General features: G+C 34.6%; 1 protein-coding gene across 3 annotated transcripts in view; it reads right to left on the minus strand.

The window, feature by feature from the left end:
* The window catches only part of LOC149792257 (SH3 domain-containing kinase-binding protein 1-like), a 158,904-nt gene that overhangs the window by 120,206 nt on the left and 19,417 nt on the right, over positions 1-19,281 (minus strand). For all 3 annotated transcript variants that reach the window (XM_089970784.1, XM_089970783.1, XM_089970782.1), the window contains exons 2-4: positions 18,889-19,046; positions 11,392-11,536; positions 2,821-2,927 (exon numbers count right to left, since the gene is read on the minus strand). In XM_089970784.1, the coding sequence (XP_089826910.1) occupies positions 2,821-2,927; positions 11,392-11,536; positions 18,889-19,046 (410 nt within the window). The remainder of the gene's footprint in view (positions 1-2,820; positions 2,928-11,391; positions 11,537-18,888; positions 19,047-19,281) is intronic.

Consider the following 19,281-nt stretch of genomic DNA (forward strand, 5'->3'; position numbering starts at 1 on the left):
CTTATCAACGACAAACAGTTACCTGCCAATAAGGTGCATTAGAACATATCTTGGTTCCAAAAAAGATGGAATGCAGGGGTGAATTAATTAGTTAGCCCGATGCCCAGGACCCCTATAAATCTAGATTGGGCCAATTCTGTATTCTGAGTGAGTCAGTGTCAAATTAATGATATTCAACACAATGCTGAAGATCCACAGTTAAGTTTGTTCACTTTATGAAGATTGTCTGCTTAGCTTCTCAAAAGCTATGAACTTTGTGAAGAAAGCAAAGCTTTGGCTGATGAATGGGGAACAGTAGTAATTTTGTTCACCTTATTTCACTGGTTATAAATAATAAAGCTCTCACTTGTCCTGCATAAATAATATAAATAATAATGAGCTTTCTCTGGTTCACACTGACTTGGTAATGCATCACTGGTTAAATATATCAAGAAGTACCTAGGTGAAAGACAATTATTAAGATGATGGATTAGCAACTTATGACAAAACTCCAATGTGATATTTTTCACACCAGATGAGCTGAGATAATTACATCAAATTTTAATTCAAAGATTTAGTAGCATCCGGTTCTATTGATATATGGATTGCTTCTCCAACTGAGACACATCCACAGCACTATGACATGAAAACACTCAAAGCTAATGTTTTCTTTCCAAATTTTTTTATGTTTCATTCTTTGATCAATACGTGGATTTTCTAGTGTTTGGAAATTAAACTACTGAGTAATGGTTTATATCAGGAATTAAAGAAATTTTTTTTTACTGAAATCAAATCAAAATGTTTCCATACAAGGTGACACTCTAAAAACTATTTTAAAAGGTCAATAGACACAGAAAATTTGTCTATTTAAAACATTTCATACTTTTTATTTTAAATAAAAGAAGTTTCAGCATGGTGTCAAAATAATAATCAGGTCTGCATTTATCTTTAAAAATATTTGTTTGCATACTGGTATGTCAAACTGGGCAATACAACTCAACTTTTTACATAATTATGTAAAAATCAAACTTGGGTAAAGACTAGTCAATAAAAGGTTGATATCAATTTGGAAAAGGAGTTCATGATGCAAGGGTATGCTTCAAGTTATACAAAGGTCATAATTCAAATTTTGATGCAAATAAATGAAAACTCAATCTAAGATCTTCTTAACAGGGGTTAAATGATTAATTAGATATATCGATGAATCAGTACCATTTCTATACTGATACCCATACAAGATATAAGATCCTGATACAAGAGATAAAGAATCAATACAAAACTATACTTACCCTATACAAGTCACTTCAACCTTCAGCAGTCATGAATAATTATTAGTCAATTGTGTTTTCATTCTTTAAATTAAAATTAAATTAAGAATTCATTTGAGACCATTGTAGCAGGAACATAAACTCATTTCTGTCAAGTAGAAAGAAAAAGTATTGACAACATCTACTCATCTTCTACCAATTAACAAACATAAGGTGGCTTATGTGGTTTGAAATATGCCCCCATGGTCATACCTCACTAATTCCATGCTGAATATTGTATTCCAACAACACTGTCAGTGACTGATAACTTATATCAGTGTAAAGAAGACATTCTAGATTTGTTCCCCATGTATAATTTACAAACTTTTCTGATCATTTAATAACCACATTTACAGGAAGTTTCTGTTTCTTCTCATCTTGTCTACTTGTATCAAATCTGAGGACTATATATCCAATGTGTCACACAGAGAAATATGCCACATATAATTCAGATCTGAGATTACTGGTAGTTCAAATCCAGAGTAAAACAATAACCAATGAGAACTGGGCATATTCACTGTGTGACATGATGGAAAAATGGCATCCAAGCTAGGTCACTTTACATCTCAAGCAACAGAAACTTCATGCAAAAGGTGCTATGAAATGATCTGTAAAGATCTTAAATTGTATGTTGGGAACAAGTTTGTAATGTCTCTTTTTACACTGATATATGCAACCAATAACTGAACATGCCACTGGGTAAAAAAAAAACTGACAGAACCAGCAAGGGAACTGATTCCAAACCATGCGAGCTATAGTCTCCTTGTTATATTGTAGAAGGGTAGCAGGTGTTGTCAATTTCTTTTTCACTGGCCACAGCAGTTCTTTTGAATCTGCAGAAAGTACAATGTGAAGGGTTTGGTTGGTTGTCATCTCCACTTCCATATCTGGAATTGTTCAGGATAAGATTTCTTTTGCAAGAGGAAACTGAACTATTTCTTCTCTTAAGATGGCATTGAACTGACATCCGAATTCAAGTGAAGACATGAAGATTGGTGATATGATGTCCTAAAACATTCATGCTGTGCAAAACATAGGTGTGGTAACCAAGGAATTCTGCACCTGATCAAATGAGGTAGCCAAAATGGCCTAAAAGGCCTAATAAAAATCACTGACACCTAACAGGTAGTCTGTTTGGAAGTACTTTTATATCTTGTCAAGGATGAGACTGGCATGCAAACAGATGACAAGTCTATGTCTTTCTGTATTCTGGTTATTAGAAGTACAACCAATATGTCCACACAAAAAAAGGCACCGCCTTTTTCAGATTAAAAGACCATCAAATTTGATATGGGTATTGATAATATATTGTATCACAGGCTGTGTATCTTGAATCATATCCATATGTGTCCACAGTTTATCATTTCACCCATACTTCTTAATATAAAACCCTTAACTAAATTTGTTTTCTACCCATTAAGTTGTTCATAGGTTAAAGAGCAGATAAAAAAATCATGACAGTAAAAAAAAAATTAAGTTGGATGGACATAGGCTTGTTGACAAAGATGCCCATTCCATAGAAAAAGATATGTACCTGTTTGATAACATCAACAATATCTCCTAATTCCAATTTTAGTTCATCTTCATTCTCTGGTTCATATGAAAATAGAACTTTGGCTCGTTTTTTTTGATGGACTGGATCTGAAAACAAAGAAAAGACTTACCAATTTAGGCAAAAAACATCATGAAGCATCAGAAAAAGAAAATACATGCCATCTCAGGCATCATGCTACCCCCACAAAGTGAGTGACTAAGCCACAAAAAAATATGTAAACTTCACCTTCTTCTATTAGGAAAGTAAGAAAAACTTTGCCCCATAAATGTTTTAGATGTACACTGATCAACAACAGTTTATGGTTTCTGATATGCTCTATCAACCCATCCAAGTAGTTAAAGCTGTCGCCCCAGCAAAAATGTATTACATGTGGCCTTGGTAGGTGTTCACATCAACTGCAGAGACAAAACAAACTCTTGCTCACTCACATATTTGCCCCTAATCACCCATGTTGAATGGTTTATGCAAGTTATCATTGGACAATAAAAGTATATCAATATGTGTGTCAAGGCTTAAAACATCTATATGTAAATAACAATTTGTGTTTTAACAGAATTAATGAAAACACTTCCTAAATTTATTTTTATAAGATTTTAAATGCTGTGCTTGTGTTATATTCTTTATAAAAATCAGACTGAAACCAAAAGTGGACCTGCCAAAAGGTAATAATGGCAGACACTGCTTTGTCCTGAAAGTACCTCTTCATTAGACTTTGTTTTCAACATTCATTGGGCACAAAAATTAACAACACTATACAAATTTTATAAGTCTGAACTATTATGCGACAAAAGATTTTGCCTAAAATAAACAATTTTAGATCAGAATCATACAGGATAAGGCTTTGTTGTGAAATTCGTGAAAAGCTGAAAGGTCAATCTTGTTTTCTTACATTCAGTTTTGTGAAAATACGAGAGAAAAAAAGCAGCAAAGCAATTAATATTTAACCAATGCATGTTATGAATACAGACATAGATGTGCAATCCTATCTACAGATTGTTGTAATGAAACTAGTTATGAGTGGCCATTTTAAGAAAATCCCCATTTCTAAAGAAAAAATTAGATGCATCCACAGACATGTTGCAGTTTTTCCATAACTGTACTTTAAACTATTTTTTGATGAATATCTCAAACAAGGGATTGCCTATATTACATCATTGTAATTACAAATAGGTATAAATAGTTAATCAACTGCCACTAGAACAAGCAATTTAATTTTTCTACTTTTAAAACTTTGCCAAAAAATGACAGTCCAAATGATTTGCATTAAATTTTTAGTCAGTTCTCCACCCCACCCCCCATAAACTGCATAGTTGAGGTTACTAAGTAGTAACCACAATAGTTTGAATTGATGAACACTGTGCATGCACACTTGCCAAACCTAACAAGACTGTCTCAGTAAGGCAGCTGATTTTCTTTCCATAAGTCTGACCACTTTTCAGTAAGGTGTAACCAAATATGTACTGCTATTGTAAAGTTGGAAAATGTGTATTTCAAAAGTTCAGTAGTTAAAAATGGTGCCATGTTTGTAAAGTATACATAAACCTTATTTACCTCTAGTACAGTTGCACAATCTTCCATTCCTAACCCAATGCAGCTCAATGGCTTTTTATTATCTATCAACTTAAAGTAAGTCTCATTATTTGTTTTTCCATTTCACATGACAGTAATTATATCTCCCCTTCATGAGACATACTCAAATCAACATGCGATGTCCTATATATGTAACTGTGTCCCTTCCTGCTTTTATTCAAAACAATCTGAATATTTATTCAAAACAATCTGAATAATAATTTTGTTCTTTTATACTGCTTATCACTTGCTGGATGCCATTTTCTAAAAAACCAATAATCCTGAATTTGGTCATGCAGATGCTTTGCATGAAATAATATGTGCAGTTTAAAGCATATGAAGTACTAACATAAAGTTAGTCTGGTTCCTTGACAAACTCCACTAAATCTAATATAAAAGCCAGATCCAAATCAAACATGGATAAGCCAATTATCCATATTTTACTGCAGCAATCATATTTCCATAATTTTTGCTTTTGTTCCCAAAGTCTGTATTTTAAGGTTCATTTTCATAAGACTTAAGCAAAATCGCAAGGGTTGGCAGGTCTGACTGTGTTGTGAAGATCCCTATTATGATGTGAAGACACCTTTACAAGTTCATCCTAGTTTCAAAATGTCTCTGACCGCCATTACCTAGTGAAGTCTTAGAAACTAATAAAATTAAATTTGTAATTTTAAGTTACAGTTAGTTAAGTATTTATACCTATTTATAACTACAATACTGTAACCTAGGTTAAATTAATTATAATGTATAGCTTCTGCTGTGCATTTCTGAAGTCATATGGCCATAATACACTGCATATTTAAATCTAAAGATACACACTTGCAAGTATGAATATACATGTATTGCATATGAATACAATACATTCATGAACTTTAAGAATAAGTTTATAATCTACATAAAATGAGACAATTTTATACTTGAAAATAAAGTATTTCTTGAAACAAATACATATTTCTTCCTTTGCTTCAAATTCTCCATATTTTGTCCAAAAAAGAAATTTATTTCTTCCTAAAATTCAATTCCAGTCTGACCCTGTCATCTAAAGAGAACTATTCAAAACCACCAACAGTAATGCAAAAACTTGTACTGATGTACTTCATGGTCCAGCAATCTCAATTTTTATACTAATTCTGCTTGTACTTTATAATCTAGTATTTTCAAGTAACAAACTACTTATAATAAACTTTTTTCCAAGGTAATATAAACAAAAGTCCCTTGTAAAGACTGACACTCTACTGGCTTAAAAGAATTTTCAGGACTTTAAGATAAAACCATTCCTTACTTTTAACTGTGGAGTACTGAAACCATCTTTGATATCTTTATGGGTATGATGTCCAAATTAACTGTTGTAGTGGACATATTGATTGTCAACATGCCACCATTTCACTTATAAGAAGTCATAAGTAGTTGTTTAGCAAAATCTCAGTGCTGATACAACCAACCTGTTAGGAATAGTGATAATAACATTTTCAAGATGGCCACTGTGGCAGCCATATTAGACATCATGATCAGACAATTTTCAGTCAGGACCAACTATACATCATAAGAAGTCTTTTGGTGAAAACCCTATGACTATATTACCATATTTACCATATGTTTTTGGACACCGTTTTTTTTTTTGGGGGGGGGGAGGAATATAATATTTAAATGCTCTGCAAGTTTTCGAATGCTGCTTCGCTATAATTTTGTCAACAATTTATGTTTCAGGACACAATCTAGGAAGAACTGCTGTGTTGTTTTAATGTAAAATTCACAGCATGTTTGCCGTTAATTTAATTGATACAAAGTTCGCTTCATTTGGTCACCAATTATTTAATGTGATCATAAACTTCCATGAACTAATATAATTTAAAATTCTTAATCATATGTATGTATGTATGTATGTATGTATGTATGTATGTATGTATGTATGTATGTATGCATAGATTGATAGACAGATAAACATTGTTATATTAAGCCATACACAATTAATAGCAATATTAAAGAATGAAAAGAAATATGATTTAATGCTAGCTTGTCCATAGCCTTTTTTTGGTCATTGGGCGAAAAGCCTTAAAATTCTGTATCACTATCATCATTCATATTGTTTAATTGTCTGTCGTTTCTGATTTCACGCTTTCACTTCCGCTCAGACTGACACTGATGCCGCACACCTTGAAAGACTGCATTATCATTGTTCGCTTTTTCTTCAATGTGTCCATGGCATTTACAATCCAGTCCAATAGTCTGTTTGCTGGCTGTCTTGATCTGTCCGTTGCTGCTTTCCTCAGATGATTTTAATGCATTCATAGCATCCCTGATGTATTCCGTCCAGCTGTGGCATATGTAGCTGTTGATAGGTTTATTGATGCTCACATCAAGAGGTTGCAACTTGGATGTGCAGCCTCCTGGTATTATTGCTGGCACAACATTTCCGCACAACAACTGTTTGTTCACATCATCAGTGATGTGAGCCTGGAACGAGTCCATAACTAACAGTGATTGCTCTCTTCTGGTGAATGGCAAATAAATTTCTTCAATCCACTGCAGCATTAGTGTTTCATTTATCTATGCTTTCTCTTGAACTGCAATAATTCACCCTTCTGATGCCTTTAGATTATTGGGGATAATATGTCGCCAGAACCTACGATGGCTAAAACAACAGTGATGTCTCTCTTCTCTGCTCCAGTTGTAAGAATCAGAATGTTTTCGTTCCTTCTTTGTCCACCGTTTTCCCTGGCACAAGATCAAAGTACATCGGTATCTCGTCCATGTTAATAATAAACTCATCATCAAACTTGTGTAACAAAGCAAACTTTTCTTCCAAATCTTTGAGTAAACATTGGGTAAAAGAGGTCCTGCTTCTGAGCACAAAACCATGTTTTTTCATGAAACTCTCTCACCATGAATGACTGGCATGGAATTTGCTCTCCGGAAATTCTGTTGATGCAAGCTCCTGGCATATATACATATTCCATCAACACTGACTGTAATTTGTAAGTCACGCTGAGTGGGCACCCATTGAGATATCTTATCATCCATAACTGTGGATTTGAAATAATATTCGCCCGAATCACATGTCAATGGGTCAGGTACCAGCAGAAGTAGAAAAAAGTCCCCACTTGCAATAACTTGTATACCTCCAAAATATAAATCTAAATGTTTAATCATTCTACATATACGTTCATTTGTTCAAAAAGTTTCAGTGAAATCATAGAAATTTCATCAATTATCAAACAGTCTGCTTTCAAAATATTTTGTTTGTATGAATCAAAATGTTCATCAGTGAGAAGTTTTCTACATAGTTCATCACTGTCATATCTACCATCACCAATCCCAGACCAGGAATGCACTGTGCATCCTTTCACATTTTAGTGATGCAATGCCTGTTGTGCCAATCACAATGACGTTTTTACCTGCTGCAGACAATTTCTTTTGTATTTCCTTAACCACAAAACTTTTGCCTGTCCCACTTTGGCCTAATAAAATGACACTGTGGCCCTCTTCAGCCTTTTCAACATCAAATAATTGTGCTTTTTCAGTTAGCATTCAAAAAACACATCCAGTGCTTAAACAAGTGAAGTATACCAAAATAAAATAGATTTCATTTTCAAAGAGCATATTGTTACATAACCAAATCCAATCACCTATCCCACATTGTTGGTTAAGTACTGTTAGCTCTACAGGTCATAATATATATTTTGAACAAAATTTTGTGTGTGGATATGTAAACTAGTGACATATAATTATACAAAAATTAATAAAGTTAATCATTATGTATTCTTGACAGTGTGTAAATCATATATGAGATTCAATTTTGTGTTTGGGTAAGCAAAGTAGTGACAAATAATTGCACAAGAATTAACCAAGTTAATCCTTTTGTTTTCTTGACAGAGTAAATCCTATATGAGATTAAATTTTGTGTTTGGGTAAGCAAAGTAGTGACAAAAAACTACACAAGAACTAACCAAGTTAATCCTTTTGTTTTCTTGACAGAGTAAATCCTACACGAGATTAAATTTTGTGTTTGGGTAAGCAATGTAGTGACAAATAACTACACAAGAATTAACCAAGTTAATCCTTTTGTTTTCTTGACAGTGTGTAAATCCTATATAAGACTGATAGTATTTAACATACAGAGAAATGTTTACAAAGCAATCTATAACATTATGTAGATAACATGTCAGTTGAAATTTGGGTAAATACTTGACTATTAATTAAATAAGTCTACAGTTTTTTTCAAAAAAACTTTCTTCATGCAAAACCAGAGATCACCTATAAAGCTATTCAGAAAGCACTAAGAAAAAATTCAGTTTAATTAACATGTCAAGCAATGTTGTTAAACATTTTCCCAGCAAAGTTACATAGTCTTGAGCACATGTAACAATCGGAACTGCAAATTGACTTGATAGAAAATACTGTGGATATTCCAATTGCATATTTGCCAGGTGAAGCCGAGATGTAACGATTGAAAGCGATGACTGAAAAGACTGATTCAATGAAAGAACCAATCACTGAAGCTATCACAATCAAATTGCATTTACTCCAAAGTAGACCAGGAGTTGATCTTTGAAATGGCTGCCTGTGTGTGGAAAACATGAAGCAATGGATAAACAAGGTTGCTTAAATGGTAATGGATGAAAGGTTTGAGTGTCTTCTTTACAGTAGTGTATGTTATGAGTGACTGACTGTGCAGATAGTATCAGAAAATTAGATTGGAAGCATCGAGGGGTCAGATTGTGACTGGCGAAGTTAATTACCCTGTGTTAATTGGTGAGTGTACACATGATTAGCTTACCTGGAATCAAGTGCCTGTGATTTCACATGATGGCAACTATATCTCCCACCACAAGACATACTCAAATTGGCATGTGATGTCCAATAAACGTAACTGTGTCCTTTCCAACTTTTATTCACAAGAATCTGAATACTCCTTTTTATTCTTCTGTGTTGATTTTTAACACTTTTCTAGAAGCTTATTTTCCTTTTAGTTTTAATCATGTATCGCTTTCTGGATGCCATTTTAAAAAATTCCATAATCAACAGTTTGATCATACAGATGCTTTGCATGAAGAAATTGGTGCAGTTTAAAGCGTCTGGGGTGCTGCTGTAAAGTTAGTCTGGTTCCCTGACTAATTTCACTAATTCTAAGATGAAACCCAGATCCAAATAAAACAGGGATGAACCAATTATCTGATTTTTCGGCAACGGTAATTTTCTGTAGTTTTTGCTAGTATGCCGTAAGTCCATATTTTAAGGGTAATTTTTGTCAGACTTAAGGCAAAATCATAAGTGGTGGCATGTCTGTAGATAGCATCTGGTGAAAACCTGATGTCAATATAACAATAAGATCAGCATCACTTTTATTCAGGACCAGTCAGGCATCACATTCTTTTAATCAAAAACCTCATGTTGACATGTCCATTCATTTAGGAGTAGTGAAAAGATTTTCAAGATAAACCAGTGTATCCCTCAAGGTAAACAATTAGCTTGCTGTCAGAACTGGGGGGTCAGATTGAGTAATAAACAAACCACGGTAACAAAACTGAGGGCCAAATTAAAAATCTGGGGTCTGTGATGCACAAACGAGGATAATTTGACAAAAAACCGAATGATCTTTTGTGGCAATGGTTTAGCCTAGCTAAGACCAAAAACTTAGATGAGTAGAATACAAATAAGCAATTAGTGTTTGCATGTTGTGGGTTTAATGCCAAGTTTCTGCACATGATAGGATATACATGGCAGCCAGTATATTTGGTGGAGGAAGAACCCAGGAAAGCCCCAAGAACCACCAACCCAAAGGAGGCTACTGACAAGCTTTCTCACATAACCAACATCCGCTTAGCCAAGAGTGTATAGAGACGTGAGATGGAAGTAATCTGTTAAAGGAAAGTGCCTTTGACCATTCGGCCACCACTGGCTCCACCTAAGTCCTGACAAAACGACAATTTTTTTTAAATGTCTGCTACAAGTTCAGTACACTGAAAAAAATATTCTGGAGTCTTAAATGGTAGTGAAGCTGACTTCTCAATAGCAAAAGGCACATCCAGATTAAAAGTGTGATCCCTAAATATGTGCATCTTCTGGTGATAACATGATATTTTTAAAGTTTCCTTGCATCCACCTGAAAAGTCCCTCAAAGGGTCCAATGCTCTACTGTTCAAAGAGAACTTTCAAGAATTCAAGATAAGCCCATTCCTTTTCTTTTCACTGCTGAGGTTTGAAAATATCTCTGATATTCTTGAGTAATAAGATTTTCAAATTACCTGCTTTGGCAGCCATATTGGATATTGTGCAAAACTAGACACCATTAGAAGACATTTCAAGTAAAACCCATACCAATATGACCAACCATTCAGAAGACTGGTTTGGTTTGGTGCTTTACGGCAGAGCAACACAGGTTGTTCAGCACAAAGTTATTTTAGTAATATGCCTTGCACAGAGACACGCCAAGGTAAATTAAGTTGAACCAAGCTGATCCAATGGCAGGATACAAACCTGAACCCTCACAAGAATTTTTTGTTGCATGATTCACTTTGAAAAGTATTTTTAACGCAGTATTTTCTATAGGAGTGATGGTGCTGTTTGGTATAGGACAGTCTCATGTTTGGTAGCACATATGAGAAAGTTTTATAATCACATAAAAAAAGTATGACAGATGCAGAAGAAAATGGAAAATTTTAATTACAGAAAGGATAGGTAACTATTAATAACATTGCCAAGTAAGTGTACACATATTCACTAAGGAACACAAAGATGAAATAAACCTGAAGGTAAGAATTTGACACATGTACTTAAGCATAAATAATACTAGCTGGAAAAAATAAAATTTGTTTGTCTATTATGATTGAAAAATATAACCAGTAGGTAGGGCATGTTGGTTCTGACAGATTTCACAATTTTAGCATCTTTCAAAATGAAATAAGTGAAGGATATTGCATGTTTAAAAGTCATAGTTCATCAACTAAATATTACAGACATAGAAGAATAATCCTGTACCTTTCTTCTTTCCTGATGTCTGGCCAGGTCCATCTTGTACAATATCTTTAATTTTATCAGCCAATAATTTCACTGAGGTCCTTTTTGAAGCCTGTACAGGAGTGTCATCTACATTCTTTTTCTCTTTGTTGTTTTTATCCATCACCTGAAAAAATCAGATTATTTGTTTCATGTGTTACTGCATTTCACTGATGGCTTGACATTTCTGTCATAATAATTACTATATACCAATCTGATTGAAAAGTTTTTAGGAAATTAATCAGTGAAGAACATTTTTTAAAAAACTATACTTAAAATACTGGTGTCTGATTTTAATGGCACTTTTAACACTTAACGGCTTAAACAGATCTTGGAAATTGAAGCTAGGTGCCTTTTATAAAGAAACATAGAGGCTGGTGACCCAGGGTGGCCTAGAGCGGGTATCATAACAACATCCCCACAATTACAATTTCAGATGATCTACTCAAATGAACCACTGTGGCTCTACTGAAAATGATTTCTTATTGCATAGCTTATCTAATTTGGGACAGAATTCCCCTCATCCAAATAGGAATTCATCCTCCCATGGATAAACCTGCAAAGAGAATTCTGGAAAAAATCCAGACCAGAGCACAGACCAAGTCTGCTATTCAAGTCAGTAGCAAATGCAACAAAGTCATCACGTTTTTACAGAATTAGACAACTAGTGGGACATCAGAACAGGAAGGAAGGAAAGAATATGGCCATGCACTCGGTTAAGCATAACATTAAAATTAGTTTTATCCCACCCACATCTAAATTTTAATATCAATAATATTACCTATCGGTATTGCATAACTGAATTTGCCAGTGTTGTGGAAGGCTGGTGGCCTCAAGAACTGGTATAAATAAGGAAATAATCTTATTGTAGGATTGTAAATTCTGTATATGCTTCAGTTACTTTTTGTGACACAACCATGGGCCCTAGAGATTAAATCCCTTCGCTCTGGTTCACCACAGAATGAAGGTAGGAGAATGTTGTGTGTGACCATCAAGTGATAACATTATCCAATGATGAACAAGTTAGACAGGCTCATGAGGTGGCATTGGCCCAGACTCATGGGATTTAATCATCATGAATGAAAGATACCTGTCAATCAAAAATATATATTCTGTCCACTCAGGCCAAAGAACACGGAATAGGAACTAATATCCTGTTTGCAATAAATTCATCCCAAGTGTATGAAAACCTGAGATGGGATAAGCTCTGATTTTTCTAGATTAGATAATAGGCCCAGCCAGGTCACCATGGACCAGCAGTGGGACAGACTGGAAGGAATCTAACTGGCCAATTTGGACCAAACAGTCATTGAAATAATGAAGGATAGGGATCCCTAATGACCTTGGATCAAAAACTAATAATCCCATTACTCTGGTCAATGCTCTTTGTAAGGAGGTTTGGCTGAAAGGCAGAGGGTAAAACTGGAAGACTTCCGAATCCAAGCAAACACGGAGGAGGAAATATGAAGGTACTCATCCTGGAGATCGAAAGGGACCACCAGTCACCATGTCTTATAGGAATTGTGACTGAGGCTGTCATATCCATCTTGAAAGTTCCTCCTGCTGAAACTTGTTTAGGTTGAAAGACTGGTGATTGGCCAAAATGTTCCACATATTTTGGAAACCAGGAATTTCTGGGACTAGAAGGCCAGAGACTGGTCATTTAATACCTACTCTACCATGCCCTTCTTCAGAAGGGAGCACATCTTTTCCTTTAAAGGCGATTGACTTAATTTGAGTGGTGGAACTGCATGGGAGTACATGACAAAGGAGATATTCCTGGAATTGAAGCCAATATCCTACTTTGATGACAGAAAGGATCCAACCTTCACCTGTTATATCCAATCAGTCCACCAAAAAAATGGTTAATAAATTGTCTACTTGGATTAATAGAAGAGGAAAACACTGCTGGAGAGGAAGCAAGTTCCTTGAGCTGAAAACTCCCCCACCCTATTTAGAAATGGGGAAAGGACCCGCAAACATCATCCCTGGGGCTCTCTGGTGATCCCATCAAACATCTGATATGTGAGAAGGAGGTTTAAAATGGTATTGCTTTTTGTAGTTTGGCTTTAAAGAACTTGGCTGATGGCCCCTGTAAGCAGTTAGGCTAACTAAGCTTCCTGGCCAGTTTTGACTGATCATGTGTGGAGGCAAGGGACTTGTGTTCTAGGTCTTGAATGCAAATATGGCTTTGGAAACAGTATGAAGTTTTTCAATGGGTACTCATGGTCACTGTCAATGGTAGCCACTACTTCCTTTTTATCAGGATCTAAGTTTTCAAAGAAAAAACTTGATGATTTTAGCATCAGTTTTACATTCAATAGTGGTGCAGTCCTCATTTATTTTGATCCAGTCCTGAACATTGTCAAATTAATCAAAATGTCCCCGTAACATAGCTTATGCCTTATTAACATCAACTTCTGTGAATCCCTGCTATAAGCTTGCTTTTCCTGGATGTCTCCAATGCCATAATAAATGTCTTAAGGTCATGCATAAATACTGATAACACTGAACTGGGTTTTAAATCTGATTTCACTATAAAGTGACATTTATCTGAATTGACCTTATTTCTAGCTACATTATGCAAAGGATCATCTATTTCTTCTGGGCTACACTGCAAACAAATTACAGAAAGTTGCAGCAAGTTCAAAAGAATTGCTGCTAATCCTTTCTGTAATCTGGTGCAATCCAGGTGTTAATAATCAATGTTTAACAATAAAGTGGTCTTCTGTACAATTGGCAAACTGTGTTTACAGAGATTAAGTCACTGATCTACTGACATGGCTTTAGTGCTCAAGGCCAATTCAACAGTCCTGTGTACTTAGCCAAATACAATAGCTGATAAGGACCAATTATGGCCTATTAGAGATAGAGATAATTTGGGTGTGCAACAGCCTGTTAGGAATACAATATCTAATGCTGTCTGAATACAACTGTGGCTAATTTGAGTTAAAATGTGACTGCAAAAACATCTTATGGTAGTGTTCAAATCAAATACAGTAGTTTTGAAGTAAAATTTGTTCAGCTGATAGTCAATAACAATTTCTTTTTAAAAAAAAATCTCAATTATAATTTCAATAATTTTTATTATGGCATCCTAGGTATTAGTATGTTGTATCCAGAATCACATAATACCGAAGAGTGTTACAATGGCAGAGTGCTGTATTTGTTCAATACAAAGATTGTGTGCAAGTGAACTGACTCCAATGTAATAATTTGTGACAATAGTGCAAATTCATGTTGGGAAGGTACCACTACTGCAGCAATACTAATCTATATACTGGAAACTATAAAACCATCAAGACGTGAGAAAAGAAATCAAAGGTGTATGACTATTTTGAACGCATGTGAATGCACACACACACACACAAGCTTGTGAGCTACCCTCTTATACAAGACTAAACTCAGTTAATCATAAATAAAAATCATAAGATGATGGTCACTAGCAAAAATAAACAGCAATTCAATGACTAAAAAGTAATGGCCTGAGGACACAGATTTTGAGAATTACAGAAACCTGCATTAGGCCCCCCAAAACGATGTGTTTCTGACTGGTGGACCATCTCCATTTTTCATTGCTGACCCTGCAGTTTTTCCACCATTGAAAATAATTTAAATTTAAATTTTGTGAAAAACTTGATTTGTGTATCTGAGCCAGTTTTGCCAGTACTTAGTATATTATATATATTAATCAGATATATAAATATATACTGTTACAAAAAAATTACCTACCTACCCTAATTTTAAAACCAGTGCAACAGGAAATGCACATAGTTTTGGGGGCTTTAAAATCCCCCATACACATTAGATGCAAGTGAAAGATAATTTCTACAGAGTAATGTGTACAGAATGCAATGCATATTACATCACACAGTGTGTTGATGAAAAATTTTTACTCCGACTTGTAGATAGGATTTACTTTGCACAAGAAAATTGCAACATTTCTTCTGTTTTCAAGATAACACCAAACTAACTTTCAAAATAAAGAGAATACATGAAATTGTTAATAAGATATTTTAAAGATGTTCATGGAGCATAAAACAAATTATGTGGGACCAAGAAGAGTCATGTACCTGATCAAATGAAGCAGCCTGAAACATTTTTGGGGGACCTTAAAATGCCTGATGCACAGTTAAATGCAAGTGAAAGACATCATTTTTACATAGCAATGTGTACAGAACACAATGCATATGATGTTCAGAAAAAAGATGAGGACTATAGCACATGCGCCAGTGACTGATGTTGATGTTCTATTCTGGATTCTTTCCAGAATATTCTATGGGGGTTCATACATAGGTTGAATGAATTCTGGTTATTCAGGTTAATTACATCCCAAAATAGGTACCATATATACTTGCTTTTAAGACTGCATTTCTTCACTTATGCGTTCAAGTATTTTTGTTTTCATGCCACTATTCCCATCTATATATGGTATGCAATGCATTTGTTGTGGCATTAATTGCACAATACAGTGTGACCCTGCGATAACGTGAATTCAGATTTAACGCGGTTGTGGCATGGCTCCCAAAACTGCATATATTCATTTGCACATAAAAAAAGTATTTTCTGTTCAAAGTATGTAAAATAGTGTTAAAAAAATGTATTACCATTTTGGGGAAGAGATCGCATAGGAATTTGAATATAATCAGATTGTGGCAAGGTTCCTGAAATTTGAAATATATGTACTTATATTTTTCTTGTACCCGGAATTATTTTTATTTTTTAAGTACGAGAAATAGTGTGCAAAACATTTATTATCATTTGGGTGAGTTCGTGTATGAATTCGAATATAATACAATCGTGGCGTGGCTTCTGAAATGTAACAATTTCACAAGGTTCTTAAGTTTTATTCCAAAACAAACATTATCGGAAATGTTACATATTACTGATCCATGAGTTAATTTTGTATACAATCATTGCTCAAACAATAGCCAACATGTGTTTCTTCTTTAACTGCATACACAACCAAGCAGAAAACAATGGGGTAGTTGATAAAAGATTCTCACAATTTGATAAACATCAAAAAAAACGAAAACCACCAACATGTTTGCTGGGCTTTGTGGTGTTACTAGACACAATCAGCTGACCAGAAAAAAATGTCCGCTTTATTAGTTGGTCAACTGATAGGGTGTGAAATTGTGCATGCATACAGCTTCAAAAAAATGATAAAAGTGACTCATGACCATTGCAGTCCTACTGCTATTAGTTTAGTTCTCGGGTTTTACATGTTATTGGTGTCTGCTTATGAACTCGATATTAACTTTCCTATTTTTTATAAAACTTTTTTTACCGTTATGGAAAAGCAAGTTCACAAACATCAAGTCGTTCTCTGCACTTTGCACAATGATTAGTATAGTAGTTTTCACACGTTTCTTTTGATATTCACAAAATTTGAAGTGAAAGTTATATGCACACTGAAAGCATGTGTTGATTGTTAATTATTCTTGCTATAGTCATTCAAACGAATAGGTGTACAAGCATTAATTAGGGGCCATCCCTTCAGTACGTACACAAACATCTGGCAAAGGTTGACCCCCTCCCCCCATCCTGTACATATGCATACTTTTTTTACACATACCCACCCACATGCATACGTATGATTGATACACCCCTCCCCAAAATCTAAAGACTGGCCTATATTTAATCCACACAGAAACAATCAAGGATTAATAATATTAACGTGTTTAATAAAACAGATAGTCCACAGATGTTGAATGTCTGGCTGCATCAAAAAAAGAAGGTACATAACTTTAATAAGTTTGTATAGTGTCCACTAAAATTCAAACGCCAACTGAAAGTAATACAGGTTATGTATTAGACAAATTATTATCGAGGTTCCACACACGCCCAATATTTCCAATGTGTAGGTTACATTATCACATTTGGGTTAACCCCCTCTCCACCTTCCATGCGTATGTACTAAATGGACGGCCCCTTATTGGAAATTTACAATGGATAAATATATATGGAAACGCATATGAGAAAATTTTTAGCAGTATGAAATTTGTACAGACACCATTCATAGACCCTGAACGTAATGAACAATACATCTGCTTCGCCTCACTTAACCTAATTTTGCTGTTAATTTTTCCAAATGAATTGAGACAAATAATGATCTGTGACAGAATTATTGAATATTTTAAATATTTATGCAATTTTTGCAATGGAATTACATATATTATGGATTAACTGCATGCCACGATGGTACAATATCAGATGGTAAGTAAACGGTGTTAATACTCTGTACATGCTATATATTAAACACTGAATTCAGACACAATGATCTGTGACAAAATCATTGAATATTTTAAATGTGTGCAATTTTTCAATGGAATTACATGCATTATGGATGAACTGCATGCCACGATGGCACGATAGTAAACGGTGTTGATACCCTATTCATCATACACATTAGACAAGAATACACATATGTGCTAATGAGTTGTTCTCTGAAATAAAGGAAAATACTGTCAAAATCCCGCATTAACATGACCCCGCTATTAATGTGATCCAATTTTTTAAACCCCAATTATCACTTTATAGTGGGGTTCCACTGTACTTATATCAACATTTGAGTTTTAATAACTTGTAAAGTGTAAATTAAATACTTCTCACACAAAGTGATGTGTAATGGAATATTTTTTACCATCGGTAATCACCAGTCAGTATACTGCTTCCAATTTTGAGCAAGTCTAAACAACCTGTAGCTCTATTATATTTTCTGTTTTGCTGTGCAAACACTGTATTTGATGCAGTATGATTTGGTTTGATTTATATTTGTCCTTTTCATTTGCCCAAAATCTAATTCCCAAGTGAAAGTTCCAAATTCGTCTGTCAGTGCATGTGTCAATAAGCCCTTAGTTTGTAATGGCAGCAACCCCTTTTGTTTAAATATTGACAATCTTTGATTGAACCAAAAATTTAATACTTGTTCAGTGACAAGGTGTGTGCTACAACTTATTCCATTACCTTGTAAAGGTAGCATCTGCTTTGTTTTCCCAGTTTACAAAACTTTTGATGAAGCTGCCAATTGTGGATACTACTTACAATGCCAAGTAGAGTCTGGTATTCAGTTACCAGAGGATGCTTATCTGAACTTTCTGAGATATAACCAGACTGGCAGGTGACTGGTGAGTACATATATTCTACTGACACTTAAGCTGACAGTTTTTTATCCATTTTTATGTATGTATCAATTAATGTTTTTTATGCCCCACTCCTTGAAATAATAATAATTATTTAATAACTGTTCCAAGTGATTTTTGTTTAATATGTAACTGAGTTGATGATGTCTACCCCATAACCCACCCTGGCCAAGTTTTGTATAGCTATGAGGATACACATGCAATATTCTTCTCCACATAACTGCCTATGGCATTCTGTAAACTCCAATCATCATGCTCTAACCGGGTTTCACTGGAGACAAATAAACAACTGAAGATAGTAAAGCACATAATATAATCACATCCAAGATATTACCTTAACAAAGTTGTCAGGAAACATTCCTTTTCTGCCACTTAGCTCCCCCTCCCACCAGCCACCATCTGACATGACAACATTCTTGATAATGTCTCCCTTCTTGATGGTCAGTTCATCTTCCTGTTCTGCCTGGTAGTCATACTCCACCAATACCTCAACTGTAAACAAGGAACAAAACAGCTCTAATTAAAGTTGTAACTGAACCATTGACTACTGTCCACCTACTAATTAGCCTAACTTCTTTGAGGCTGAATTTTTTTGTTGGAAAAATGTATATGCATATTTTAACAACACTGTCAAGGATCTCCTGAAATTTCTGTCCAAACTGGACAAAGAAATGGAAAAGTTATAGCAAGCTGCATTTGTACAGGTTATAATGGAATAAATATTCAG

The sequence above is a fragment of the Sinohyriopsis cumingii genome, chromosome 9 (assembly GCF_028554795.1).
Source record: "Sinohyriopsis cumingii isolate HCF-2022 chromosome 9, ASM2855479v2, whole genome shotgun sequence".
Classification (NCBI taxonomy): domain Eukaryota; kingdom Metazoa; phylum Mollusca; class Bivalvia; order Unionida; family Unionidae; genus Sinohyriopsis; species Sinohyriopsis cumingii.